At 42.2% G+C, this 27,365-nt stretch overlaps 2 protein-coding genes across 8 annotated transcripts in view; one reads left to right on the top strand and one right to left on the bottom strand.

Annotated features, from left to right (window-relative positions):
• Positions 1-835: 835 nt before the first annotated feature.
• Positions 836-8,746, bottom strand: HIGD1A (HIG1 hypoxia inducible domain family member 1A). Of its 3 annotated transcripts, none has more exons than XM_019727528.2 (4): positions 8,589-8,746; positions 3,802-3,916; positions 3,031-3,165; positions 836-1,893 (listed from the first exon to the last, which is right to left on the bottom strand). In XM_019727528.2, exons 2-4 carry the CDS (start codon positions 3,896-3,898, stop codon positions 1,844-1,846), a joined length of 282 nt encoding a protein of 93 aa, XP_019583087.1. In that variant the 5' UTR covers positions 3,899-3,916; positions 8,589-8,746; the 3' UTR covers positions 836-1,843. The 3 variants fall into 3 exon arrangements, with proteins under 3 accessions (XP_019583087.1, XP_074168648.1, XP_019583086.1); XM_074312547.1 differs by lacking the exon at positions 8,589-8,746 and adding an exon at positions 5,488-5,523; XM_019727527.2 differs by lacking the exon at positions 8,589-8,746 and having other exon boundaries at positions 3,802-3,935.
• Positions 8,747-8,762: 16 nt separating this feature from the next.
• Positions 8,763-27,365, top strand: part of ACKR2 (atypical chemokine receptor 2) — a 39,023-nt gene continuing 20,420 nt past the window's right edge. Inside the window, exons 1-2 of one of the 5 annotated variants that reach the window (XM_074312542.1) lie at positions 8,763-8,855; positions 22,589-22,798. The gene's annotated coding sequence lies outside the window, so the exon portion shown is untranslated. Of the gene's footprint in view, positions 9,319-22,588; positions 22,799-27,365 lie in introns of all 5 variants that reach the window. The other 4 variants (XM_019727520.2, XM_019727522.2, XM_019727519.2 and 1 more) reach the window with 4 other exon arrangements.

Here is a 27,365-nt window from a genome sequence, read left to right as displayed (position 1 = left end):
TCTCAACACTTCACTTTGTTCTTCTGTCTATCCTCTGGCATTTGTCTAGATCAATTTCTCTACAGTGTATTCAGTTTCACAAAATCACTAATATACTCATCTGTTAGAATGACAATTTTTCTGAAACTTGTTCCCCAATTGTTCTTCTGCAGAAGGCTTATCCTTCGTGAAACAATTGTTAGGACTGCCTACAAGCATTTCCTGTAATGTCTGTTGGAAACTGATTAAAGTTCTTAGTAATAGCATATATTTTTTAAGCATTTTCTCATAGACCCATATAATGATCTATAAGGTATATAGGGCCACAGAAATTACCTAGACCAATCTCTCATTCCACAGCTAGGAAAATATTTGGTCCAGCTTCTACAGTCAGTGGCGAGCCAAGACCATGCTATAATATAACCTCTTGTCTAATTTTAACTACTGCTACTCTGGCATTTCTTTCACAAAGGCCGACATTTCAAGTCTATTTAACAGCTGCTGGCATCTACCACTTGACTACTCAGGTTTGTCCCAAACCTACAACTTTCCCTAGCTATGTGACCTTGAGTTAGTTATTTAAACTATTCATGCCTCAGTCTCCCCCTTTGTGAAATGAGGATCACAGCTCCTACCTCTTAGGGTTGTTAGGAAACTTAAATGACAATATACCTGAAAAGTGCTTAGAGCAGTGTGTGGCACACAGTTAAAGCTCCATAAATGTTAGCCATCATTCCTATTTGGTAAATATTCTTTAACCCTGGTTCTTGCCAAAGGTACAAAATGTTCTCTTTTTTCTTTTTTATGCTACTTTGAGGAACAATTTATTTTTCCAAACTGAAATAAATACAAGACATTTGATGTGTTTACTTACTTTAATAGCACTACATTTACCATGTTGTCACCATGGAATGTAAATTCAGGTTAGACAAGAGAATTTCACAAGTACAGTAAAGCCTTCTGTAGTACACCAAAGTTTGTGTATGTCTGACCAGATTGCTCATAAATCATTAATCACTTCCATTACAGGTAATTTGTTCAATTTAATCTTTATAATTCGTACAGAGAAAATAAACATACTGCACTCGTTTAAAAAGTGTTTTTCATTACTTTGCATTAGCACTTAAAATACATGTTTCTATTTCAAGATGACATTAAAAAATTATTCTAATATAACAGCAACAAAAATATAATTCTGCAATTACAAAAGAGCTAATCTGGGATCCATAATTAAGTTATTCTTATGTTTACAAGTAGGATTCTGAAATAAATACTACTTTCTAGCAGGCCTACTATCGGCATTTTAGGTTTGGCTACACACACACACACACACACACACATTTTCAGCTGTGGGGAGGCTTGTAACGTTGCGTGCCATGCACTGTTCTGAAAGCGTTCTTCAAGAGCCAACCAGCCCTAAAAACTGAAGCACTCTTTCAGTCCATGAGGCAGGCAGAAAAAAGTTAAATTAACAGGGGCAAACAGGATTCCCACATAACATCAAAAGCATGTGATATTCTGCAGCAACTGGGAGTACTTCGGGATTGGCATGTTGTCTTCTTTAGAACTAATTTCATCAGAAGGGTTTAACAAGGTGGACATTTTACCACTATCCAGTGCATTTGAAAGTGACATGTTTCTTAGGTGCTAACTTGACTCCTCTGAACAATGGAGTTAGTGAACTCTAGTCACTAGTAATTTAGTCAGCAGGCAAAACAAGCCTGCAAGAAAGGACGCCAATATGCAAGTTACCATGTTATTGTCTGACCCACTCAAACGATTTATTTTCAATACAAACATATAACCTCAATATGAGATGTCTTACTACAGCAAGCATCACCAACCAGACAAGACAGCATCTCCTCTAAGGCTTAGGTTTTGCCCAGAATTCCTGGTACATAGAATAGCCCATACCTAAAGAAAAAGAATGATAGTTAAGCATATTATTATTTTTTCAATATTAAGACAATTAAAAACAGTTCACAAACAGGCTAAAAGTAGCATCCTTGCTAGCATGTGATGTTTATAAGGGGAACAAGACCCTAGGCTGCTCTTGCCTTCTTAAACAATTTAAATTTCTAACATTCTTTTCAGTTTCCCAAGCAGACTGAGGTTAGTGTGACTAGCTCAGACGGTTAAAATATTTGTTTTAGGGGTGGTCGGATGGCTCAGCTGGTTGGAGCACGGGCTCTGAACAACATGGTTGCTGGTTCGATTCCTGTGGGGACCAGTGCGCTGTGCCCTCCACAACTAGATTGAAGACAATGAGCTGCCGCTGAGCTTCCAGAGGGGCAGTCGGATGGCTCAGTTGGTTAGAGGGCAGGCTCTCAACAAGGTTGCTGGTTCAACTCCTGAATGGGCTGGTGGGCTGTGCCCCTTGCAACTAAAGACTGAAAATGGTGACTGAACTTGGAGCTGAGCTGTGCCCTCCACAACTAGATTGAAGGACAACTACTTAGAGCTGATGGGCCCTGGAGAAACACAATGTACTCCAATATTTCCCAATAAAATTTAAAAAAAAATTTGTTTTCAAGGACAATCAATATTTATCTGGAACCTTTAGAAGGAGTCACTCTTGCTACACAACACCAGATAAAGTCAATTAATTATAAAGCCCATAAAAGCACGTAATACCTACATTAAAAAAATCTTTTCCACCTTCAAAACCTCAATAAAATAGTAATCATGTCTTTCCTAGATAATGGATCTTACTTCCAACCCTATTTGCATGTCTAGACTCATAAGGAAATAATAAACTCAGTGGACAGGATTGTCTCCTTCTTTCCTTCCCTCCCTCCCTCCTTCCCTCCCTCCTTCCCTCCCTCCCTCCCTCCCTCCCTCCTTCCTTCCTTCCAAATCTTAGTAAGATATTTCATACAGAGTAAAATTATGTCACTACTTGAACTATTTTTATTAATTCATTTTTTCCATGAGAATAAATATATGATATTTGCAAACTGCTTCAAAGTTAGCTAAAAGTATCTACCTTCTTTTATTTACAAAAAAATCCAATGGGGAACCACAAATGTGAAAATTTCCTGCGGGACCTACCAAGAGTCATTGCTCCCACAACAAAGCCTTGGGCTGCCACGCGCATGTGGATCAGGTGAATGGACATTTTGGTATTTCCCCTGCTCTTCAACTTATATAATCCATACGCAACAATTGCTGCAAAACCTGCCATTCCTATAAAGCAAACAGTCACAAGTATGTCAGATACATGGGGGCAGGGAACCAAGATGATTTTACCATCAATCAATGTACTTTCTACTATTTTTACAAGGATGCTTTATGAGATCATTAATTAGCTAACGTACACATCAGATTTTTAATTTTCTCCCTCAGAACAGAACTCCAGATCCAAAATTGGTAGCAAACAGTAGCCGATCCAAAAAGTTAAGATCTTCAAAATGTGGGCTTGTGAAGCCAGTAGATAAATTCCTTTAAGAGCACCAGGGGAACGAGCTCTTCCTATCTGTCCTACTTCCCTCTCTGAAAGGAACAGTTAACATAACAGAAATGGTAATAAACCATAACTGTGATTACAACAGCTTTTTTTAAAGTCCTATGAGTCCTTCCAGCAAATCATTGAGACAGGGTGGTCTTGGGGGTCCCCCAACACATTCAATAAAACAAGAAGTCTAAATACACACGGAATTTTTATAATAAGACCTATATCATGCCAATCTCAGCATATTTTAACAACATATGAAAAATATTTGAAAATAAATGATTTATGGATATGCTTGATGAACACGTAGATCACACTTCAGCTGTGTTAAAGCATACAACACATTATTAGAACATCAAAGGCAAACTTACCAATGGGGACAAATGGTGCCTCTTTAGCTTTTCGGATAAGTTTAGATCCCTGATCTTCATCATATGAAGAAAGAGAAACATCTGAGTTGCTTGACATAGTGATTGAAGAATCTTCCTGAAAGAGAATTTCCATGAGGTTCTGCAATCAAAACCAACTAGAACAATAAATGGATGTACTTAAAATAATGCTAGTATATGCTATCCAAGAACTTTAAAAAATATTTTTAGAAATCAACTGCATTTTTAATCCACAGCCACCTTTAGGGAGGGTTATACGTTTTTATCACCCCCTACTGTTTTGATGTTTCTCCCATACAATCAATTCCTTTTTAGTACCACATTGTTAATAACAGTGAATTTTTAAAAATTACTTGTGTCTATTAAAATAGTTGCTATTAATTTTATGACTATCTTCATCCTTAGTCAACTTCAACTTGACAAGTTTAAGTTTACTCAAACAAACGAATAGTCCTTATTGCCTCTTCAATAGCATGTTGAAAATCCTACTAAATACTTTTGAGTAGTTAAGTGTAGTCTTTACTGCTTTCAACTGCAACTGACTTATTTGTTCCAACATGCTACCAGGCTTCAGTTCTCACCTCTGAATAGTTTCCAACCTATTACACTAATCTCTATTATTGATGGTGGCTCTCTTTGGGGAAGATTATTCAGAATAGCCGAGATTTCCACTTAGCTCATTATTGACTCCTTTTAAGGACAAAGCTTTTACTTTAAGTACTATTGCTAAAAATGTCTCCTTTTAAACATGACTTATGTTCGATTGAACTCTCAGTTTTTTGACTTAGGGTTATCATTTTTAACATCACTATGACATAAACTGAACTACCCTCAGGTTCTCCTTAATGAATATCACCTAAGCTTTAGCTGTCTTCCTTTACACATCATATATTCCCTGGGCTTCCCTCTTAAAAAATTATCTACTTTCTTTTATATTATTCCTTTAAGTGGTACCAAAAAAGGCAAGATGTTGGCCCGATCATTATATGAATAAGGGGGCAGGAAAAAAACTTCATTTCCATTATCACAGAGACCAAAGGCTTCCTTCTCCCTTTTCAGTCATCTTTCTTCACACAGGAAGCTAGGAGGCGTTTCATCACAATGATGCAATAATAAATTCAATTTCACCTTAGTCACAGTAATTGTGTATATACTTCCTTCTTCACTGAGCTGATTTGAGCTGCCTATAAACTTTACCCATAGATAAAACAAGGGAGTCAAACATAGTATGTAAATGTACAAGTCTCTGACTGGTATCAATTACAATAAACTCAAAAGTCAGCTGCCCATCCCACTACCCATATAAAATCTCAGTACCTTCACTTCTGGGTTTCTCATGGGCGTCAATCATACTCCCTTCTCTAACAATATGTCTCATTCAACACTTTGCTATTCAAGGGGTGTTAGTAGTGGTTAAGGCCCTCAAATAAAATCCACCTCTAGAGGTGAGGCTTAGTACTTAGTTTGAAAAGTAAAATCATCCCTTCAAGTCTCCATCCCCACTGGGAAGAGTCTAATTCTGTCATCTGACAGAGAAGACAACCTTAATCCAGAGGAATTGTGCAGTATCACACATCTCAATTGGAGAAAACTCAGATTAGAACTAGTGTCTGTCCGTCTGTCTCTCTCTTTGTGCTCTATTACCTAATTGAATAAACCTCTACTTACTGAGCTTTTATTATATACAAGGTTCAAGAAGCTCAAGGTTCAGAACGTTCACTATATAGCTGAAAAGATAAAACAAACACTGAAATAAATAATGGTTCAAAAAGTAGATTTTTTTAAAAAGAGACATGACATAGTGTGATTACTTGCCAATAGCATAACAGAGCGAATGAGAGCTGAATTTAGAGTGTGATGTTTTTTAGCTAAGTAGCTTTGGGAAGTTTCACAGAAAAATATTTGAAATTGGCCTTTAAGAAACTACATAAACTGACAAGATGGAGATTAAACATTGTATTTATTTTAGGTTAGTATATGTTTATTAGTTGCCTTCATAACTAATCATAAGCTTCTCAAAGGCATAATTTTTATCACAAATTCTCCTTCCACCTCCCTTGCCAAACCCACATTCTAATCAATTAAACTTCTTATAGATGCTCTCTATACCTCCAAGTCTTTGCACAAGCTGATTCTTCTAACACTTCTCCTCCCTTTCCATCTCCTTCATATACTCTCTTTCCTGGCTCCTCCGGAAATTCTTTGATTCTCTAAGTTTATGATAAGTGTTTTGGTTATGCAGTCGCATACAACCCTACATTTTCTCTATAATAATTCTTTCTTATAAATGACTATGTCACTGTGTCTGTTGCTAGAATCCTTTAAGTCAGGAGGCTACACCTGCCCTGCTTGTATCTATCTCCATTGCCTGGCAAAATGCTTCGCATGTAGAAAGTACACCAAAAAATGCTTGTTCAATAATTTAAAAGTAACATTTTTCTATAGTTAAAATCACTCTCAGGTAATTTATTTAGGAATATTATTTTTAAAAGCAAGAAAGTAGGTAGCTTTTCCTCTTAACCTCTCACATCTGGATCACTATAATTCTAAGAGGTCAATCGAGTTCAAGTTTTTTTTCATCCCAGAGGGAGGGGAATGGCTGTCTCTGTCCTGTATATGAGAGAACAGAAGAAAATCCACTGATCTCCATTCCTCACATATGATACAAACGCTGAAGTTTATACGGGCCGACGTTTGGTCTGGCTTTCAGAAAGCAGTACCTAGAATAAGAATCAGGGTGTAGTCACTATTTGCTTTAAGTGACTAATGATGATTGGTCTCTGATTTCTGATCCACAACACTTTGTGTGAACATTTCAGGATAAAATTAATAAAGAGAAATATTAAAAATCCAACACTTACGTTAACTTATATTTTATATCTTATACATTTAACAGTACTGTATTTATAACACTCCCTGAATATGAGGTTTTGATAATTCTCTTCCTAATTACCACCTAGAAGTTCCCCAACTATTCCTGATTTACAGCAAACTCAAAATGGTTAACTTTTAAAGGATCAGGGTTAGTAACTATAAATCATTTATTTTGAGAATAACAACCCAGATGCCTAATTCATGCCTACAGCCTTATTTTACATATGGAAAAAAGGTTAGGAAGGGTTATATGAACTGCTCAACAGCAGGAATACATTTCTGGTGGGGTAGGACTAGAATCCAGCTCTCCTGATACACCGACCAGCGTTCTTTTGATTGACAATATATTGCCAAGTCATCAGTCTTATGATGTTGGTATATTTTTAATATGAAAAATATTAAAATCTATTCCTTAACAGAAGCTGGCATCTCTCTTTGAATTGTAAAAAATATGCAAATCATGCCTAAAATTAAATGGAGCCTTATTCCCCAGAGACTTATCTAATAATTTCAAAGGATTTTTTTTTCACTAGCACTAGATTTTCCTTTATCTTTTTCTCATCCACCCACAGCAATTGACCGATATCTGTCAGAAAGTTGAACAGGTGCAAAAAGAGGCACCAGTAACCAGATATTCAAAGCCAACTTGGAAAACACAAATTATTCTGTACAATGAGTGAGATACTACTGAAGACCTTTTAAAATGCTTAAGAACCTACAAGAGACATAAGGGAGGAGGGGCTGCCCAGCATCAGGGGATGCAACAGACTGGAGGATCTTCACAGCCTGTCATTTTGGTCTCAGGAACGACTATCGAACAATGGTCTGAAATTTTGATTTTGCATCAATTACCCATCGGCTCCTTTAAAAATGGCTGCCAAGGTCCCACGATAAAGATTCTGGTTCAGATAGTCTGGGGCAGGGCCCAAGGAATGTGTATTTTAAGAAGTCCCCTCTAGTGATTCTGGTCCACACGAGAAGTGAGAGAGGCCCTGGTGTACAGGACTCAAATGTGTTTGTCATGCTGGGGCCTGGTACCACCTCAACCTGTCAGAGTTTTTCATCCAAACCGTTCCTACTCAAGTGCCTGGGTACTTCCGGAAGCACAGATGCCTTTGGTAGGAAGTACCCCGAAGAGGGAAACAACTGCTTCCCATACCGGTAATAAAAGAAGGGCGAGTAACACTGCCGAATCATCTCGGCTGCTCCCAGTTCTCAAGCCATGCTACGTACGTTTTGTAATCTCTAACCAGAAGAAACTTAAATTCCATCACAGATGCTTTCACAGGGCCTGAGGCCTTCTCACCTTCCTAGGGCAAGAGAGGGTCGCCGAGGGTGGGAAACGGGGGTCGGGGAGCACAGGATCGCAGTGTGGTTTTACGCCCTGCCCTCAACCTTTCCACCTCCCTCCCCTCTCTTCCCGTGACCTTGTCAGGACTCCACGGCCGGAGCGCTCGCCCTCCCAACCCCTCCTCGTCCGCCGCTCGGCTCCGCGCTCGGGGTCCGCTCCACGCTACCGGTTCCCGGGAGTCGGCCCCAGCCCCCGACGCGGTCACTCATTATCATCACTCATTATTGCCCCATCCGTCAGTCTTCCCTTTCAGCCACACTTCAATCTACAACTTGCTTCATCTCACTGGCTTCGTATCCTCTCACCCGACAGGGCGTCAAGCCACGTCTTTGGACCCCCAATCTCCCTGAACCACGAGGTCCGGCCTGACCCCCGCCAACTACACACGTAGCTCACCCCCTTCCTTCCAGGCCGCGATCCACTCTCAGCCCCGCGGCCCCCAACCCTCCTAAGACGCTCTCGGCCCAGCCAAGAGCGGCCCCACTTCCTTCCACCCCACGGTAGGGCGTCCCCCGCTCCCAATACCCCTTCACACTCCACTTACAAAGAATCACAGACTCCCTCAAACTTCAACCGGCTTCTGACCCCCGCCCGCGCGAGCCGTCTGGCCGGCTTCTCCCCGTCCCGCCCACAGCCGGATCCGGCCAATCAGAAGCCAGGGAGCGGCACGCGGGGGCCGGGGCCGAGCCGGTGGGCGCGTGCCTGTCCGCGGTGGGTGGGGCGGCCCGGAGCGGGTCCCGGATTGGCTGGGTCGACGCGCTGCGGCTCCGCAACCCCGGATCTCGCGTAGCTGTCGCGTCAGCGGTGAGAGGTCGGCGTCCGGGGTGTCCCTGGCCGGGGCGTCCTTCAGATTTCTCTAGTCCTTTTCGCCCGGGGCGGCGGCGGCGAGCAACGTGAACGCCGGGTCCGGAGCGCGGGCCGGGCGGGGCCGGGGGTGCGGGGTTTCGACCGGGGCCAGTCCTTGGGAGGCTGCGGGTGAGGTGGGAGCCGGGTCCTGCCCTCAGGGGCACCGACCGCGGGGGCGGCGGAGCGTTCGATCCATTCCACTCCCCTGGTAGGTGTCTGTCACAAACGCCCTGTCGGGCCTCGGGTGGAACCCTTCGGGGAGCTTACACAGTTGGGGACAGCCATTAATTGCCCGCACCGAGGCGCTGGAACTGTGACCTCAGCCAGATCAGGGGAGGCTTCTGTGAGGAAAGAGCTGTCAGAGGCCCCTTGTGACAGTGAACTTCCGGGAACGGAGCCCCTTATTTGTTCGTGGAACAAGATAATCGGTAACTATTGGGCGAATGGATGTAAAGCTTCAACGACTGTACCGTATGTCTGACTAAATTAGAATCTCTTAGTATAACCACAAAACGAGGCAGATTGCCCGGTGCTGTCATACAAGTAGAAACTAAGTGCCATGGTTTAGGATTTTGTAAACCTTTTTGTCTCGTAATTGAGTTGAGACGCATGTAGGAAATATTCGTGTTATGTTTGATACGTTTAAAACCCGGTACCTTGATATGCGGTCGGCCTTCAGCTGTTGAAAGGCACATATTTTGTCTGGTTCATGCCAGTATCTCCTTGAACACTTTGGGTTCAGTAGGAGCCCAATAATGTTAAATGAAGAAAAGATACAACCGATGCAGTCACTGGAGGGCTTCAAAGATAATTAGGGATAATCTAGGACTCATTTAGGAGCATTAAAACGATGGGAGAGCGTGGCACACTTGAATCTGAAGGTAAACCAGAAGTCATTAAGTCTCTGTTCTGGAAATACAAAGGCTAATAGCGGCAGTCACCGCAGCATGTTTATTCCTGAGGGATTTATACAAATCAAAATAATGTTAGCTAATTTGCTGATTGCTAGACAATGGGACTTGGGGTCAGGCCGACCTAAATCCCATGTTGACCACAGACCAGCCATGACCTTGGGCTTTACCGCTCAAACCCACTTTCTCCATTTGTAAAATGGGCGTGATAGTAGTGATGGTTAAAGAGGGAATACATGTAGGGTGTTACTGAAAAGTGTTAGCTATTGCTTTAAAAATGTCCTGTGTCATACACTGTGTGGAGAAAACCAGGCCCTGCCCTATTTGTGTGAGAAAGCTCCGATCAGTATGTAGAAACTAAAGTCGTGGTACATGATGATGCTAAATATCTGAAACAATCAATTAAGGCAGATTATTTTATGGAGACCGTTCTGCTACACTTTATTCTATTTTATGCTACAAGAAAACAACAGTGGCCACCGACAACCTGTTACATCTCTCATACGTAATACAGACATAATTGGTAACAAATACACATGTATTATTCCATTCTCCTTACTCTATCATTTTGAAGTGTAGTTGATGCAGAAGACTAAACAATTATTTGAGTTATGTATTAAATTAACCCACCAGTAGTTTATAGAAAAAAGGCAGCACAAGAAGCATCTATCTGCCTGCTTTGCTAATTTCCCCTCGTTAGAGAGCCTCTAACTTTTCATATTCCAAGTAGTTGTCCCATATCTAAGGGAAATGGACTTCTAAACTCAGATATCTACGTAGGAGAGACCCAGCTTAAAGCTGCATTACCCTGTGTTAAAAATACTGTGTGATCTCTGTGGAATTTTGTCTAAAGTGTTAAACCTTTCAAGAAAATTGGTAATATCTGTGGGTATTTTTTAAAAAAATTTTTAAATTGGGGAACAGTGTGTTTCTCCAGGGCTTATCAGCTCTAAGTTGTCCTTCAATCTAGTTTTGAAGGGTGTAGCTCAGCTCCAAGTCAGTTGCCATTTTCAATCTTTAGTTGCCGGGGGCGCAGCCCACCATCCCATGTGGGAATTGAACCGGCAATAACCAGAAGCTCAATGGCAGTTCGTTGTCTTCAATCTAGTTGTGGAGGGCTCAGCTCACTGGCCCCTGTGGGAATCAAACCAGCAACCCTGTTGTTCAGAGCTCACGCTCTAACTGACTGAGCCATCCAGCCGCCCCATGTGGATATTTTAAAACTCGAGTTCGGAATCACTTTCAGCAATTACTGGGTGTGTATTTTGTGCCTGCGACTGTACTGGACTCAGAAATTAAAGACTCAGTACCTTCCCTGAAATAATTTAAAATCTGATAAGGTAGAAGAAACAGGTATAGAAAAACATGCAAGATAAGTCTATGATAAGTGCTTTGAATGGAAATTGAGGTAGATACAAGGAGTGAACAGTTTCAAAGAAGGCTTCTAGGGGCTGAGGCTGTGAGTGGGCTTTGAAGGATAATTAGCATGTAAATTAATTGGGAGAATTACAGAAAGGAAACTGGTCAAAGGAGTAGAGGTAGTGTTTGGGATTGTCATTCTGGCACAGAGGGTAGAGAGTGGGGCAAAGGCAAAAATTTGTGACTAAAGCAGAGTAAGAGTAATGGAAAGTAGGGTTTAAGCTACACGAGATAACTAATGCTAATTAAAGAACTTGAACAGTATGCTATCAGTGGCTCTTGAAGGTTTTGGAGCAGGATGTTGACAGGCAGAATGCTTTTGCGGTACTTGGTAGTGAAGTAGAATGGATAAGAAATGGAATATCAGTCAGAAAATAAAATAAAAAAAAACTGTTCAATATGTAGCTCATTATACTCTGTGTAGAGGCTGTATCCTTGGTCTGAAGGATATGGAAGGCTGCTATGTGCTATATGCAGTAGTGTGGTCTGTCTACCACTTTGACAACGACCCCTGCTTTGAAGCAGCAGTAGTCCTTACAGACCAGTCCCCAGGGAGAATTGGCTAGGGTCCAGACCATCATCAAGTTCCATGTTAGAGTGCTGCCCTGAAGGGCTACTCAAAATGTTACACCTGTGTACCTTTTGCACTTTGCAGAATCATGGACTAGTACTTACGCTGTGTGGTAACTTCCAGGCATGTTAATAGCATGGTTTAAAATTTTGTTTAAAACTTGCCTGAAAGGTAGGAGTTTTTAAGCAAACAAAAAATTCTTGGCAAAAAATAATTGGGCCCCTCCCTGGACTACTCATTCAAGTGTTTTATAAGAAATGCTTTTTTTCCCCCCAGCAGAAGGAGCAGCTGATAACCATATCAGACCATCATGTTTTGCTCAGGTTTAAGACAGTTTTTGTTTTTCACAGTTTATATATGCCAGAACATTAAGTCTGAAGGTGCCTGGTCCATCCCTCTGCCCTTTAGGAAGAATAGTTCTAAAACACCGTGTCAGAACTCTTTAGAGGGGAAAAGGCACTACCACCTTTTACATTTTATGAGAGGCAATACAATAGTGCTTAAGACCACAGACTCGGGAGTACACTTTGCTGCTTACTAGCAATGTGATAAGAGTAAGTTAATCACTCTGTGCCTCAGTTTCTTCATTTGTACAATAATAGGACCTACCTTTTAGGCTCTTGGCAAGGTTAAATGGTATGTAAAGCCCCAACATTGCCTGACACATAGTAAGTGCTACATGTATGAATAATTATGGCATTTCCATGGTGTGTATGTGTGTATGAATTCCTGTAGGTCCTACTTAGCTAACCTATAAACACAATTGATAGTTACGTGTGTGTGTGTGTGTGTGTGTATGCTTTGCATTTTAAGTCTTTTGGTTACAGAGGAATTCCATAAAAACCATAAATATAAGATGCTTACAACCAATATTTTAGCAGAGAAGAAGCAAGGAACTGTCAGGCACCTTTCATCTCTAGTCTACACTGTCTCCTACTTTTATATCATTGGTTTAGGTCAACCATGTGAAATGTTTTTCCTGTTAGTAACCAGTGTGGCAGTAGGATTTGTGTGTCTATGTAGTGATATTTTCTTTAGTGAACAAAAATATTATACTTTAAATATCTTAGTGTTGAATTGATTTTTCCACTGATACACTTAGTATTATTTGTTATTGTTGTTTGGGGCAGCAGCATTCTTCTTAACAAATGCCAAGGAGCAAAACTGTGGTGGAGTGGAAGGGGGACTGGCCTGGGGCCCCAGGATCGCTACCATGCATGAAGTCAGAAGACATGGATTTGAATGCTTCTTAGCATTATGACCTTGAACACGTTATTTAGCCTCTTGGAACCTCAACTTTTTCAATCAACAAAATGGGGATATTAGTAAGTACCTTATAGGTTTGGCATTGTGTGATCTAAATAACCTTGTATAAGACACCAAAACTAGTGCTTGGGACAGAAGAGACACTAGTATGTTCTGCTCTCCAAACCAGCCCCCTTCCTCTTCCTGCCATATTCCTAAGCACTAACGAGCAATGCAACCTCAAACTCAACACTTTTCTTCTCTAGGGTTTCCTGAACCCTGCTGTCAGTCATCCTCTCATTTATCTTTGCTCAGGGTCACCTTCCGTTCCCCCGATACCCCCACTAACCCTTTTCACTGAGAGCATTGAGAAATTCTGGCACCTTTCTCCCTTCTTGCCCTCACCTCTAGACTTGCCTGCAACCATATCAGTCATTTCTTCTGGTCTTGGGTACCCTCCTCCTACTGCACACCAATCAACTCCTGTGCTCTGGATTCCATCATTTCTTTCCACCTAATCTATCAGCTGTTTGCTCTCCCACCTGTAATTCTGTGCTCTTGCTAGCTCGCTTGCTACAGGCTTGTCATATTCAAGACTCTTCTGCTTATAAAAAACCCCTTCCTAGCTTCTTCATCCTTCTTCTGATTGTTGCTCTATTTTCTTTCTCCCTGACTTAGGAGGTAAAAAGTGTTCATATTATCTCCACATTTTCCCACCCCTCATTCACTTGACCTACTGGTTTCTATTTCTGTCACACTACAGAAACTGCAATAGTGAAGGACATAATTCAATGGACATAATTCCGTTTCTCAGCCCATACCTAACTTGACTCCTCTATCTTATTTGACACCATGCATCTTCCCTTGATACCTTTCTTTTGGTTCTCCCTCGAGTTTGGCCATACTTTCTTCTCTGCTGTCACTGAATTCACTTCCTCTGTCCCTTAAATATTGGTATTTTCCAGGATTCTATGCTCACTCTCTTTCCTTCTTACTCTTGAAGTAATCTCATGTACCCTAATAGTTTTTTGCCCTCATCTGTCTACTGATGTTCTCTTCTCTCTCTGCCATATTTCTTGCCTGAGCTCCAGAACTATATACTCAATTGTGTGTTGGACATCACAGATTCCACAGCATGTCCATAGTGAACTGAATTAACCATCTCTCTCCTCTCCTTCCCCCGCTCTGTAAAATTACACCCACCTCCTGTAATTTTTCCTAAACTCTTTGACTTGGCTGATGGAACTGCTATGCATCCCATTAAACAAACGTGAAACTTAGGCAAATCCCTGGTGCCAGCCAGTGACATCTGAGCAGAGAACTGAATGACGAGGGGCCAGTCCTATGATCTAGGGGAAGATCTATGGCAGAGATGAGACTTCACTCATACTACTGTGCTCTGACCAGACTGGCCCAGATTTGCCTGATTCATGTATGCAGTGATGTTGAGAAGATCATTTACACAGGATAGCACTTCAACAGATTAAATAAGGAAATACATTTGCATCATTTTAGATTTGACACAAGACTGTTTTCACTGACTGTGTTTTCAAAAAACACCTGTGACGTTGTCACTGAAAAATGGATCTTGGATTTATTGCAGCTCCTCAAAATTCCTTTTTGTTCTTCCTCTTAGTTATTTGGGGCTGGGGTTGGGGGGATGGGCACGCGGAGTGATGGGCACAGAACTTTCGTAACTTAGCAGAAGTCTTTTTGCCTCTTTGCCTTGTTTTGAAGGCATTTAGTTTTGGGATTAACAAAACCATCTATTCTTAAAAATTTACATAATTTTATTTTCTTATTTTGTTTTGACTTTTATTTATTTTAAGTGTGTTTTTCCAGGACCCATCAGCTGCACGTCAAGTAGTTGTTTCAACCTAGTTGTGGAGGGCGCAGCTCACACTGTCCCATGTGGGGATCGAACTGGCAACCCTGGTGTTAGAGCATCGCGCTCTAACCAATTGAGCTAACCAGCCGCCCAAAATTTACATAATTTTAAATCTCATATATTTTATTAATAAATGTCTTTCAGTAGAGAATGAGTAGGCAGAATTTAGTCTTTTTAATATTCAGTTTTATGTGGTTTATATCCTCATTTTAAAAATGAGAAAATTTGTCATATCATGAACGTAACTAAAAAGCTTGACTCATGTTTATAATCTGTGTTTGTGCAGGTATGAGACTAGATTACATAGAAACAGAATTGATTACTAGAAGTAATAGCTTCCTGTTTACCACAGGCAAACAGCTCTTTCCGCCGGAAAGGATAGACATGATTTTTCACCTGGGCCCCCTCGCTGGTTCCTGCCACCTGGTACGATGTGGAGCTCTGTGGTTATGCACCAAGCACCTCTGTTACGTTTTCACCCATGGCACCTGGTGTTCTGCACGTAGGAGGCCTCCAGTAAATACTGGTTGGATGACTCAGGCTGTGTAATTGCAGAGGTGAATACCTGAGTTCAGTGACACAGGCTGTTCAGGGCCTGTGGGCTCCTGTGGCACCTTAATTCTCTTGGTCACCCATCATTTACACACTTTGGAAAAGAACCCCCCTCACTTCTCCTCCACTGCTCAGATATTGATTGCCTCTCTGCTTTCTCCCACTCTGTCTTTCTCCACAATGATTTAGGCTATTTTTACAGTCTGCTAATTCTCTGAGAAGGAGGTGCCTCTTATGGGAGACATGGCCATACTCAATGGCACTGCAAATAGGTTTTTATTGACTGATCGCCAGGCTCTCCAAGTCATTTCGCCCTCACACTGAGTGCGAGGCACCATCTGTTTATCTTGATGGCTTAATGAATTGAGGGCTCATAAATATAGCTGACATCTAAATTAGATCCAAATCACACTAAGGACAGGATAATGGTCTCTTTCGCCAGAAATGGATGGACAAATTACTTTGATAGCTCTGGAAGAAAAATGGATTATGCAGGCAGCCACTTCACCCAGATTGGTGGCCCTGAGTGGCTGATGGCTTTTGCTCAGGGACAGCAACCTGTCTGCCCCGTTTCAGAGAAAACCGGAAAAGAAAGATTATCTGCCTGACCCAAGTTCACTCAGTGAGTCAGCAGTCAAGTGCTGGCCATCAAATCCTTCTGCTACTTTGCTTTATAAAGACCAGAAAAGTCTTTCAAGGATGATGAGTATTAAAGTAACCATTAAAAAAGTGAGCTAGTAGCCTGGGCCTGTTGCCTAGGACAGTATGGCTGATTAGACGGAAATCACAGGCGGTGAGACGGCCAAGTGTTAAGCGTACTGTGCACGTTGTGATTTCTCTAGAAACTGGGTGGGCTGTTGCTGAAGGGCCATTCACCAAAAGTTTAAAAGGACCTACTACCACGTTTTGCTCATTTGCTCTTACAGTTAGCTGGGATCTGGAATCCTTGTGATCCATGGGCTGTAGTGAGTGAGTTGTTCCTGGCAGCCTGCTGTACACTACCACGTGCTCAGAGCCTGCCGTTCTCTAGGCACACTCCTACACGCTTGGAACAGTAGAGTGTCTGATCATTAAAAGAGCTCCATGAAGTAAATACTATTACCCGCATTCTACACACGAGGAAACATTCAGCATGGTTAAGTAACTTGCTTAGGTTTCCACAGAGTCAGAGGCGGGACTTGAACCCAGTCCTGTTTAGCTCATACTCTTTCTAGAACGCTCCAGTCCCTCTCTGTGCTTCCTTTTCCCTGCCAGTGCCTGTTTTCTCTCTTCCTTCCATTTCCCCTGTCAGAATCCTTATCAATCACAACTTTCATTTTGAAATATGTATATTTCAAACTACACACACACACACACACACACACACACACACACACACAGTTGCCCACGGGGTCTTAAGATTCTCAGACTCCCAGCCCAAGTGTTTGCTAGTAAATAGCTCCACTTCACAGGTATAGTAACGCCTTCTTTAGGTGGGTAAACATCTCTTAACCTGAGAAACTTTAGAATATAGCATAGAAATATTGAAGAGAAGAGACCCACTAGTATTAATAATTTTTTGTGTTAAGAGAGTAGCTATTCATAGTTGATGTTTTTTATATATTTGTCACAGGAGGGTGGGTTTGGTTTGGTAGTATGACCTCTTTGTAGCTGATTTGAAATGTCTGAGCAATACAGATTTTTTATTTTAAGGTGAAATCTTACTAAATTATTTGTAATATCGAAACATCTAACACACCTTTAAATTCCTAATATTTGTAAGTTTGGTGTATTAGATTTGTAAGTTTGAATTTCTGCCCAGGAAAGCTTTGTTCATTAAGTTTAAGCAGTTGAGGTACATAAAGGGAAATGCTTGAGATGAAGCAGTCTGCTGTATAAATATTTATAAGCACCTTTCCCGTTCCAATCCCTAGCCCCTAGTCTCTTTCCAATGGAAGAACAACCACAGAGCCTACAAAGTGGGGCCCAGTATAGAAAAGGCTGCTGGACACTAGCAGGTTGCCATCCTGCCGTATCTATTCATAACCTCCACCAAGACGGGCAACCTGCTGTCCCCAGGTCCCTCCTTCCTCGCCCTGCCTGTCAGAGCCGGCATCTTAGTTAGCACAGTTGGATGAAGGAGCATGATAGAATTAAAAATTGCTAGGCCTGCCCCTGCCCCTCCAGTTTATTGGTTTTTTTGTTGTGGGCACTGACTTTCTTCTGTCATTGCATTCGTGGGGAATGCACTCTGTAAGAGACGATCCCAGCATTAGAAGCCGTCCACTGGGTCTGAGCAGTTGTCATGCTTATTCTCTGGGTAGCCTAAGGCGACCCCTACTGGAAGGCACATGCTACCACAGAAGAAGAATTGCTCCAAAAATGTGTTCCTCTTTGGAAAAAGAAAGACTCATATCTAAACTGAGAATGATGTTCTCATTTTATGGGACAGCTTTTCCAACATGTGTATAAATTACAAACCACACATTCCTTCCAACATCCAAAACTCTGGTGAGACAGAATCAAGATTATGGCACTAAACAAAACCTAGCACTAAAACTTGGAAACAAGCAGGCTTTCCACAGTGTGAAGCCCTTCCGAGGATCAAGATGAACTCTAATGTTGCAAAGCCTACAATCCATCAGATCTTGGAACTCAGGCCGTAACAACATCGTTATGTAGCTGGTATTCCAGTAGTGTCACTCTCACCCTGAGAACTTTCTTGTTTGTTACTATCTTGTTGTCAAGAACTCACTATGTCCTGGGTTCCTTTGCAGCCCAGGCCGCCCTAGACTCCAGACAGCACATATGATCCAGCAGGATACAGGCTCTGTGAAGAGGAAATGTCAAGAAAGAACACAGATGGAAAGAGCCCTGTGATGTTCTCTTGGCCATCCCCATGACTTGGGCTCTACATCATCCTTGAGGATACAGGGTGACAAGCTACAACTACATCAAAACTGATAACAAACAAGGGAAATCTGGATGCAATTCACAGAGTGCCGAAGCCCTGTGGCAGCTTTAGCATAGAAAGTGGGGTTACTGTGTGGTATTTAATATGGACTGAGTGAAGGTCACAAAGAAGATCGTAGCATTGTGTGGAGATGCCAGATAAATAACCTCAAGTCCAGTGTGTGAAAAGGGAGACTGCTGGACTGATACTGTAGGATTCCTAAGTATTTACCCTGCTCACCACCACAGTTTTCTGCTGTACATCAGGGTGGTCCTCCTTCCCCGCCCCTTTCCAGCAGAGCTCTCTCCTTCAAACGTCTTTTGCAGCAGTGACCCTGACCTCCAATAGTTAGTGCACAGCAGACTTTAGCATTGTCTCTCACATTTTCTGATGGCTGCGCATTCCACCTCTGGGACAGTGTACTAGAGGCTGTAAAAATTCCCCCACCTAAAGACCACCCAAGACATGGATCCTCCCTGACACAGTGTGTGTGTGTGTGTGTGTGTGTCAGATGCTTTGGAAAATGGAGAACTCCTCGCTTTTAGGAACATTTGGTTTTATGTCTTTTTCTAGCTCTGATCCTTGGAACAGGGATTTTTGAACTTGAGAGGCCCGTTGTAAAACCTGTGGGGATTCTAGAACAAGGCCCAGTGCAACTAGGGATGCCACTGGGGCTCCACAAACTGAGGGGTTGTCTCCTGCCTCTGTGAAGTATAAGGTAACTCATGAACTTTGTGGCTCCAGGTAGATAAAAAAAGAAACCTTAAAATCAAAGAAATATCCCGGGTTCTTCACTCTGGAACAGAGGAGTAAATCCTTCAGCTGATTCAGGTCGACCCTGGACACTGGTGAACAGTTATTAAAAGTTACTAATCACAAATTAATTATCCTGATTGCAAGATGAGTGCTCTGTGTGTTTGTTATGCTATTTAGGGTTTGCTTGTTAGGTTACATTAAACAATCCTCCCTCCCAACTCTGAACTTCACGAAAGGCCAAACAAGCGAGCCTCTGAGGAGAGAAAAACAAAACCAAGACTATGTGAAATTATTTATAGCCTGAAAGGGCATATTTACTGCCTACTAGATATAGATGGTACATCTATCAAAGGGAGAATAAAAAGAGGGAAACAGCCCCCTATAATCCCCAAAACTTCATGTCATTTATTCGGGAAGATAAACTCTGGAATTAGCTGGAATCCTTAACATTTGACTCTATGCACAGAATCTGTAACCCTCCTTATGTATCTTCAATGTTTTACTGGATATACACTCTGACCTCTTTCAAAATGTACATTATCAGAACCCCCTTTCAGTAGCCTTCTGAAGTTTCCTAATACAGGTTCATTGATCATAGGCCTAAATGTAAAACCTAACATAAAATTTCTAGAAGAAAACGTAGAAGATAGTCTTTGTGACCTTAGGGTGAGCAAAAATTTCTTAAATAAGGCACAAAAAGTGCAGTCCATAAAAGAAAAAAAATGAATTGTTTGGACTTTACCAAAATTAGGAACCTCTGCTCTTCAAAAGACACTGTTAAGACAATAAAAACATAGTCGCAGACTAGGAGAAAACATTTGCAGATTGTATATCTGATGAAGGACTTGTTTCAAAGATACATATAGAGCCCTCTATACTCAATAGAAGAAAACAAACAGCCCATTTTTTTTAAAAAAGGGCAAAATATTTGAAAAGACACTTCCCCAAAGAAGATGGATGGCAAGTAAACATAAAAAAATGTGTTCAACATCGTTAGATCTTAAGGAAATGCAAATTAAAACCACAATGAAATACTGTTTCACACTTACTAGAATGGCTAAAAATAAAGACTGACCAAGCATTTAGAAAGATGTGGAGTAATTGGAACTTTCAGATTTTGCTGGTAGGGATGCGAAATGGTACAGCCACTTCTGGAAAACAGTTTGCCTCATTTCTCACACAGGTAAACCTTACCATCCAACCTAGCCATCCCATTCCTAGTATTTATTTACCCAAGTGAAACGAAAACCTATATTCATGCAAAAGTCTGTACATGAATGTTGATAACAGCTTTATTTGTAATCACAAAAAACGAAACAAACCAAATGCCCCTCAAGTGCAGAGTGGATAAACAAACTGATACATCCATAAAAGGTGTTGGAGGAAATGAATTTGGTCCAATCACTTTGAAAAACTGTTTACCTAGCAGGATTTACCAAAGTCAAGCATATACCCCACCGACTGCACTCCTAGAGACATAGCCAATAGAAATGTGTAATACGTTTGCCAAAAAGCTTATGAACAAGAAAGTTCATAGCAGTACTGCTTGTAATAACCCTGTAATAGTCTGACTCCAGTTTTGATGTTAGACCACTGACAGCCTTCAAGCCCTATCAGTCCCCTTTTCCTTTTTGCCCTCCACCTGTACATGCTGATAAGAAAACCCAGGTGCTTCTTGCCTTGGCATGGGAGGGAAGTTCAAACCACACAAACTCCAGCCTGTGGGAGACGGAGGCTTCCTCCTGGACCCCCCACCCACAGCCAGTATAAGCACTAGATCCACTAGCCCTTCTGCTCAAGCCAAACAGACTGGCTTGAGTGTGGGCCCTGCTCTCCCAGAAAGCCTCACTATGTGAGTAATAAATCTTTTAAACCCTCTTGAGTGTGTTGCATCGTCAGTTTCCAGCTCTGAACCAATTTTGGATGGGTGGAGGCCTGGATACCACCCTCTTGGAGGAGCAACCACAAAGTAACCCCCAAACTGGAAACTATTCAAAGACTGAGTCAACAGATAAATAGACAAATTAATTATTGCATATTCACCCAAGGGAACCTATAGGGCAATGAGAATGAATGAACTACAACTGCATGTAATCTCGCAAACGTAATGTTGAACAAAATAAACCAAAAAAAGACTATATTCTGTATGAGTACATTTAAATAAAGGTGAAGCTAACCTAGGATATTAAAAGTCAGGATAGTCACCACCATTCTTATTAGAGTAGTAGGTTACTGGAAAGGAGCACAGAGGAGGCACTTTATGCCGGGATCAATTTAAGGAAAAATAAATAAAATGAGCAGTGTAAGGCGGAGGGGGCAACTCTTGAGTGAAGAGTTCTGGTTCTGCCCCTGGTTGGGCTGACAGGTTAAGAGTGCGTACCAGCCCCACCCAGTGGACAAATGTGGAAGCGCATGCCGATGCTTGGGGAGATGACTGGCTTTTCCTGGGAGCATGATGTGTCCGCCATTTTTGGGAGTGGGGTATTTATTGGGGGCTCAAAAATGGGATAGTTTCTAAGAAGGGTATGAAGTTAGCCTTTCTGTCCAGCTACAGGGAGCTGGGCTCAGCCAGGCTGAGGGGACAAATGACTTCTCTGACAGGAGAGGTAGGAAGCCAAGGGAAATGTGGACTGTATTCCAGCGAAGGGCTCCACTATCCCCAGGCTTTATCTGCCTCACCAGGCAGTCTAGGCTGGGTTTGGACATCACCTTTACCCGGTGCTAGATGCTAATCCAGTAAGGTAGGTAGTAATCCCCATTCTACAGGTGAGGGAACTGAGGCCTGGGTCATTTGGCTTCTACTCGTAAATGGCAGAATTAAGTTTTGAATTCGGGTCTGCCTGACTCCCAACCTGGATCTGAACCATGATTCTCTATGTAGTGTCTTAACCTTTTTTGTGCCATGGTTCCTGCAGGCAGTCTGGTGAAGTCTGTGGGCCCATCTTATAATAATCTTTTTTAAAAGTATAAAACAAAATGCATAAGATTACCAATCCTATTGAAATTGCCAAGAAATGTTAGTCCTATAAATATACAGATACGTAGGCGTTTTTTCAGTTGTGGCATGGTATGTGCTGTATGTGCCTCTTTATTGATGTCTTGAATGCAAGATCTAGCAGTGGGTTTGAAAACAACCAGAATTTCCAGGAAATGATGAGTATAAATATTTCTGTTTCAATGGTGATGTGAAATGCAACTATTAGTGTTTTTCCTGGTGACAAAGTCATGGGTGACATTCCACTTGAAGGAAATGTTGAATTTCCAGCACAGGTCAGTGAAAATAAGGATGTAATCTTGTTCCCATCTAAGTTTACAGGCCTCCTGCATATCAGGTGTGGGTCCACAGGGGATCTGTGGACCCTAGGTTAAGACTCCTTGATTCTGTTGCCTCTGACTCATCTCCCCTTTCTCCTGACTATTCCAGGGCTTCATTGGGAACCAGCCTGTGAGCTGATAACTCAGCAAAGAGTACCGGGTATTTGTTAAACAACAAGGGAAGATCCCAGGGCTCAAGAGGCACTTACTGAAAGCCCCCTGATGCCTCAGACAGACTTTGGACCCAGAGATACACAGAGGAATAAGATGCAGCCTTCCCTTCAAGAAGCCCCCAGCTGGGTGGAGGCATGTTCTCCAGGTAATTTAGGATTAATCTCCAAAGGAATTAAACAGGCAAGAAGTGAGTGCTTTGGGAACAGAGGAGGAACAATCCAATGGGCTGAGCAGTCCAGGAAGATGTCCTATCAGAGACAACACTAGGGCTGAGATTGGGGGTGGGCAGCTTCCAAGGCGGGCAGTACAACGTAGTTACACAGGCTCTGTTTTCAGACGGCTCCATCACTTTCTAGCTATGGGCAAGTCTACCAGATTTCTCCATATCTCAGTTTCCTCATCTGTAAAATGGGGTGACTCTTAACACTTCATAGGCTTGGTGTGAAAATTAAATGAGTTTAAATGCTGTTTGCCATGATAATGGTGCTGATTATTATTGGAGAGAGGGACAGACAGAAAGAGGAAGACTTGTCGAGGTTAGGGACAACTTGAGCTACACAGAGGCTGGATTGTTTTCTTATGAAAGTAGCAGGGAAGGGAGGGCCACTGGCTCAAAGATTTAAGGTGGAACAAGGAAAGCATGTTTTATTTTCATCATTATGTTTTTGTTTCATTTTACATTGGGGAATAACAAGAAAACCTTTGATTTCACCGAGAGTACTTATAAGACAGTGTTACACAGGCTCCGTTTTCAAGTGATTAGTTGATTTAGACAGAATCTTCATACAATAATACATAATACAGGTGGTGTGGAGATGTGGCAAAAAATGTAAGCGTGGTGGCAGTGCCTGGTTTGAATGACTTGGTCAGGAGGTAGGGACCACCTTCGCTTCATGGAATTTTCGAGATTCTCCTGGCCCAGCCCAGTGATCCTTGCGGTCCTTAATGGGACACTGAGGCTGGCAGCAAGCACACAGTATTGAGGAAAAGCTCAGAAGTACTGTTCACACCCTTTCATCTTTGGATACACTCCATGACAGTATTTTAAACGGTAGGTCACCACCCAGAAGCGGGTTATGAAATCAGCTAATAGGCCATGTCCAGCATTTAAAAAACATGAAATAAAATAGAACAGAAAATTTGAAAGTGCACTGTGAGTAGTTAGGATAATTATTACTTGGTGAAAACAGACCACCAGGTAAAGTGCTTTTCTTACTGTCAGTTACAGGCAAAAGTCCAAGTTCTAGTCTAAGTTCTGCTCCTGCCCTACTATCTTGCGGGGTGGTCCCCATAGTCTACGGGCCACGAAGGCAAATTAATTTTGCTGGGTGGCCAACTGAGATATTCAACTGGCATGTTTATGCTCAGAGGTCTGATGCAGCCAGTGTTCCTGAGCCTATTTAAATACCCAGAGGAGGGAAGGCTGGGAGCCGGCCAAAGAGGCCCCTGGGGCTTTTCACAGGCTCCTTCCTTATCTCATCACAATGTTCTTTTTCCATATTTTCAATCCACACCCAGTCCTCTGCTTTCAAATGTTCCTTCACATTTTTCAGTTACAGCATTTCTTTATCTTGCCTGTTTCCTCATTTTGGGCCATACTTCCCATGGTGGTATGTGAGTGGAGCATGTGCTCAGCCTGAGGCAGCCTGTTTGGTTCTGCCCACCTCTCCTGGGACCCTCTGCCCTTTGGAGCTGGAGGAGGCACCGTGGTCCTCTGTAGAGCTCAGAGGTTCAGCCGCCGGATTTGGTTCAGCAGTTTACTCCCATCAACTTTCCCCAGGGGGGACAATCCTTGGATAGAGTATGTATGTAACTATCTTAACAGACCCCGAGACAAAGATTTAAGTGGAAATTTCAGTTTGAGCTACAGAAGTCACCTCTTATCTCTGGAGGATATGTTCCAAGAACCCCCAGTGGATACCTGAAACCACAGATAGTACCAAACCCTTTATATACTGTTTTTTCCCCCCTATACATACATAGCTATGATAAAGTTTAATTTATAAATTGGTCACAGCAAGAGCTTAACAACAGTAACTAATCATCAAAGAGAACAATTATAACAATATACTGTACTAAAAGTTACGTGAGTGTGGTCTCAAAATATTGGACTGTGTTCACCCTTGTTGTGATGACGTGAGATGACACAGTGTCTGTGTGATGAGATGGAGTGAGGTGAGTGACATAGGCAGTATGACATAGTGTTAGGGTTACCTGACTGCAGGTGCTGTGATACTAAGACAGGCGAGCTGATAACTGAGACGGCTGCTAAGTGACACACGGGCAGGTAGCATGCACGGCATGGAGACACTGGACAAAGAGATGACTGATGTCCGAGGTGGGATGGAGCAGGGTGGTGTGAGATTTCATCACACTACTCAGAATGGCACACAATTTAAAGTTTATGAATTGTTTATTTCTGGAATTTAGTGTTTAATATTTTTGGACTGCAGTTGACCCGGGTAACTGAAACCGCAGAAAGGGAAACCATGGATAAGGGGGCACTACTGTATAAGAAATTGCTGTTTTTGTAAGTCAAACAAGGCCAACTGTTGGTAAGGTCATGTAGTTGAAGTAGTAGTTTATTTGGGAGATGAGGGAGACACAGGCAGGAGAGTGGGGAAGTGAGGCAGGGGAGGGAAGGCCCCTAGTACCCGATGTGCTATCAAACCAGTCAGCGTAGCTGGAGCTGTATCCCACTGGAGAAATTCAAGCAGACAGCATAGAACACACGCCTCAGAGTTATTCCACCTCAAAAAAGGGAGGTGGGGTGTTTTTGTACCAACTCACCCCAGTCTTTGATGGAGGGCTCGTGACGGGGCAGGAGTGTTGTTTCCCAGGAACTTCTGGCATGCTGCATTGGTGGGGGGTAAATCAGGCTCTGTTGGCCACAGCAAGCCCTCAGGCAAAGCAGTGTGGGTTGTAAGTCAGCCTCAGGAGGGGAGGGCAGGCTTAGGAGGATCCCCCACCGCGCCTGCTGCGGAAGCTATGCCCTGGATTCTGAAAGTGCTGCCAGCCCTTGGTCACACACTTAAGTATGATCGGCTTAATAAATTATGAATGTAGGCAATAAAACACAGTAATATTAGTAGGACCTTGTCACAGGTATCTTGAAATAGCATTTATACTCAGCACTGTCATGGTAGTTATAAGATCCATTGCTAGATAATTTTAAATGTGTTAATAATGAAATGCATATATTACTATATCATAAATGTGTTTTACAAATATTTCAATATTTCATAATAATTTTTAGCTTTTTATTTAAAAATAAAATTATCCTAATTATAGACATGAAATTGCAAGAAATAATACAGAGAGATCCTATATACATTTAACCCAGTTTCCCCCAATGGTATCATCTTCTAAAACTATAGTATAATACCACAACCAGGAGATTCACACTGATAAAATCCATGGACCTTGTTCAGATTTCACGTTTTCTATGTGCTCATTTGTGTGCATATGTGTGTATTTAGTTCCACACAGTTTTATCACATGTGTGGATTTGTGTGACCACCAGAATAGTTTCATCACCACGAGGATCCCTCATGCTATTAATATTATTCTTTTATAGCCAGACACTTCCCTCCCCGAGAGGGAAGAGGCTGGGGTCGGGCCAGGGGTGCCCTGAGGAAGGGCGGCAAGGACTGGGTGTGCAGATGGGGGCGTGGGTGAGGGGGAGGAGAACGGGATGGAGGGTGTTCTGGGCGATGGGAGAACAGGGTGGGGGTGGGGGGAACCCACCAAAACAACACCCGGGATACAGTCAGCACGATCCAGACTGTGGGGAACTTTACATACAAGATAAACAACCAGTTTCTTCAATAAATAAGTTGGGAGGAAAAGCAACACGATGGAGGTGAAGAGGGAACCTATAGATTTTAAAAGATTTAAAGTATATGTCAACCACTCACAGCGCGTGGACCTCATTTGGATCCTGATTAGAATAAACAAACTTAAGGGAAAAATGTATGAGGCCAGTGATGGGATAGTTGATGATATTAAGGAATTAGTGTTAACTTTTTTAGGTTTGACCATCTTTTAAAGGTACATACTCAAGATATTTACAGATATGATATCTGGTATTTGCTTCAAAATCATATAGGAAGGGGTAAGTGGGTGGGAGTGTAGGTGCCAAAGATTGGCCACTAGTTGATTAATTGTTGAAGCTGGGTGAGAAGCACAGGGGAGTTCATTGTATTATTCTGGCACTTTGGGGGGATATATGTCTGAAAATTGCCATAATCAACAACTTAATAAAACGACAGAACTTGTCTGTTGAGGAGGGGAAACATCTGGATTTGGAAGAGAGGTGGAGTCAGCCAACTGGCTGGGGGTGGAGGATGGAAGTGGGGTAGTCAGGCCCCCTGGGCCAGGGACAGACACTTAGGGAGTGTCTCCTGGATGAACAGATGGGGTGGAAAGGTGAAGGAGTGGTCGGGTAAGGCTTCCGGTTCTCAGCTGTTGATTGGCAGTCAGCTTCTCAGTTTCCATGCCGTTGAAAGTGTCGAAAAGAATTTCGGAGAAATGAAATTGGCTACCGTAAGCTGGCAGCTCCATCCGCCTGTGCCTCCCACCCACTTCCAGGCTCAGCTGTGAACACTGTCAAAGATTCATAAATAGCCAAAGTAAAACCAATGAATCATCGAAGTAGTAATTAGTAAAAATGTATCGTGCGCACCCAAAAAAGACAGTTTGCAAACCGGGAA

The sequence above is a fragment of the Rhinolophus sinicus genome, linkage group LG10 (genome assembly GCF_036562045.2).
Source record: "Rhinolophus sinicus isolate RSC01 linkage group LG10, ASM3656204v1, whole genome shotgun sequence".
Classification (NCBI taxonomy): domain Eukaryota; kingdom Metazoa; phylum Chordata; class Mammalia; order Chiroptera; family Rhinolophidae; genus Rhinolophus; species Rhinolophus sinicus.
This window is presented reverse-complemented; position numbering and strand designations above follow the sequence as displayed.

What these genes read in the sequence shown, in the direction of transcription:
- HIGD1A (XM_019727527.2), bottom strand. Translation starts at nt 3,934, where the DNA reads ATGGAAATTCTCTTTCAGGAAGATTCTTCAATCACTATGTCAAGCAAC. An exon ending in GGCACCATTTGTCCCCATTG is followed by an intron (nt 3,166 to 3,801) that starts GTAAGTTTGCCT and finishes TTTGCTTTATAG; the next exon opens with GAATGGCAGGTTTTGCAGCA. An exon ending in TGTGGGAGCAATGACTCTTG is followed by an intron (nt 1,894 to 3,030) that starts GTAGGTCCCGCA and finishes CTTTTTCTTTAG; the next exon opens with GTATGGGCTATTCTATGTAC.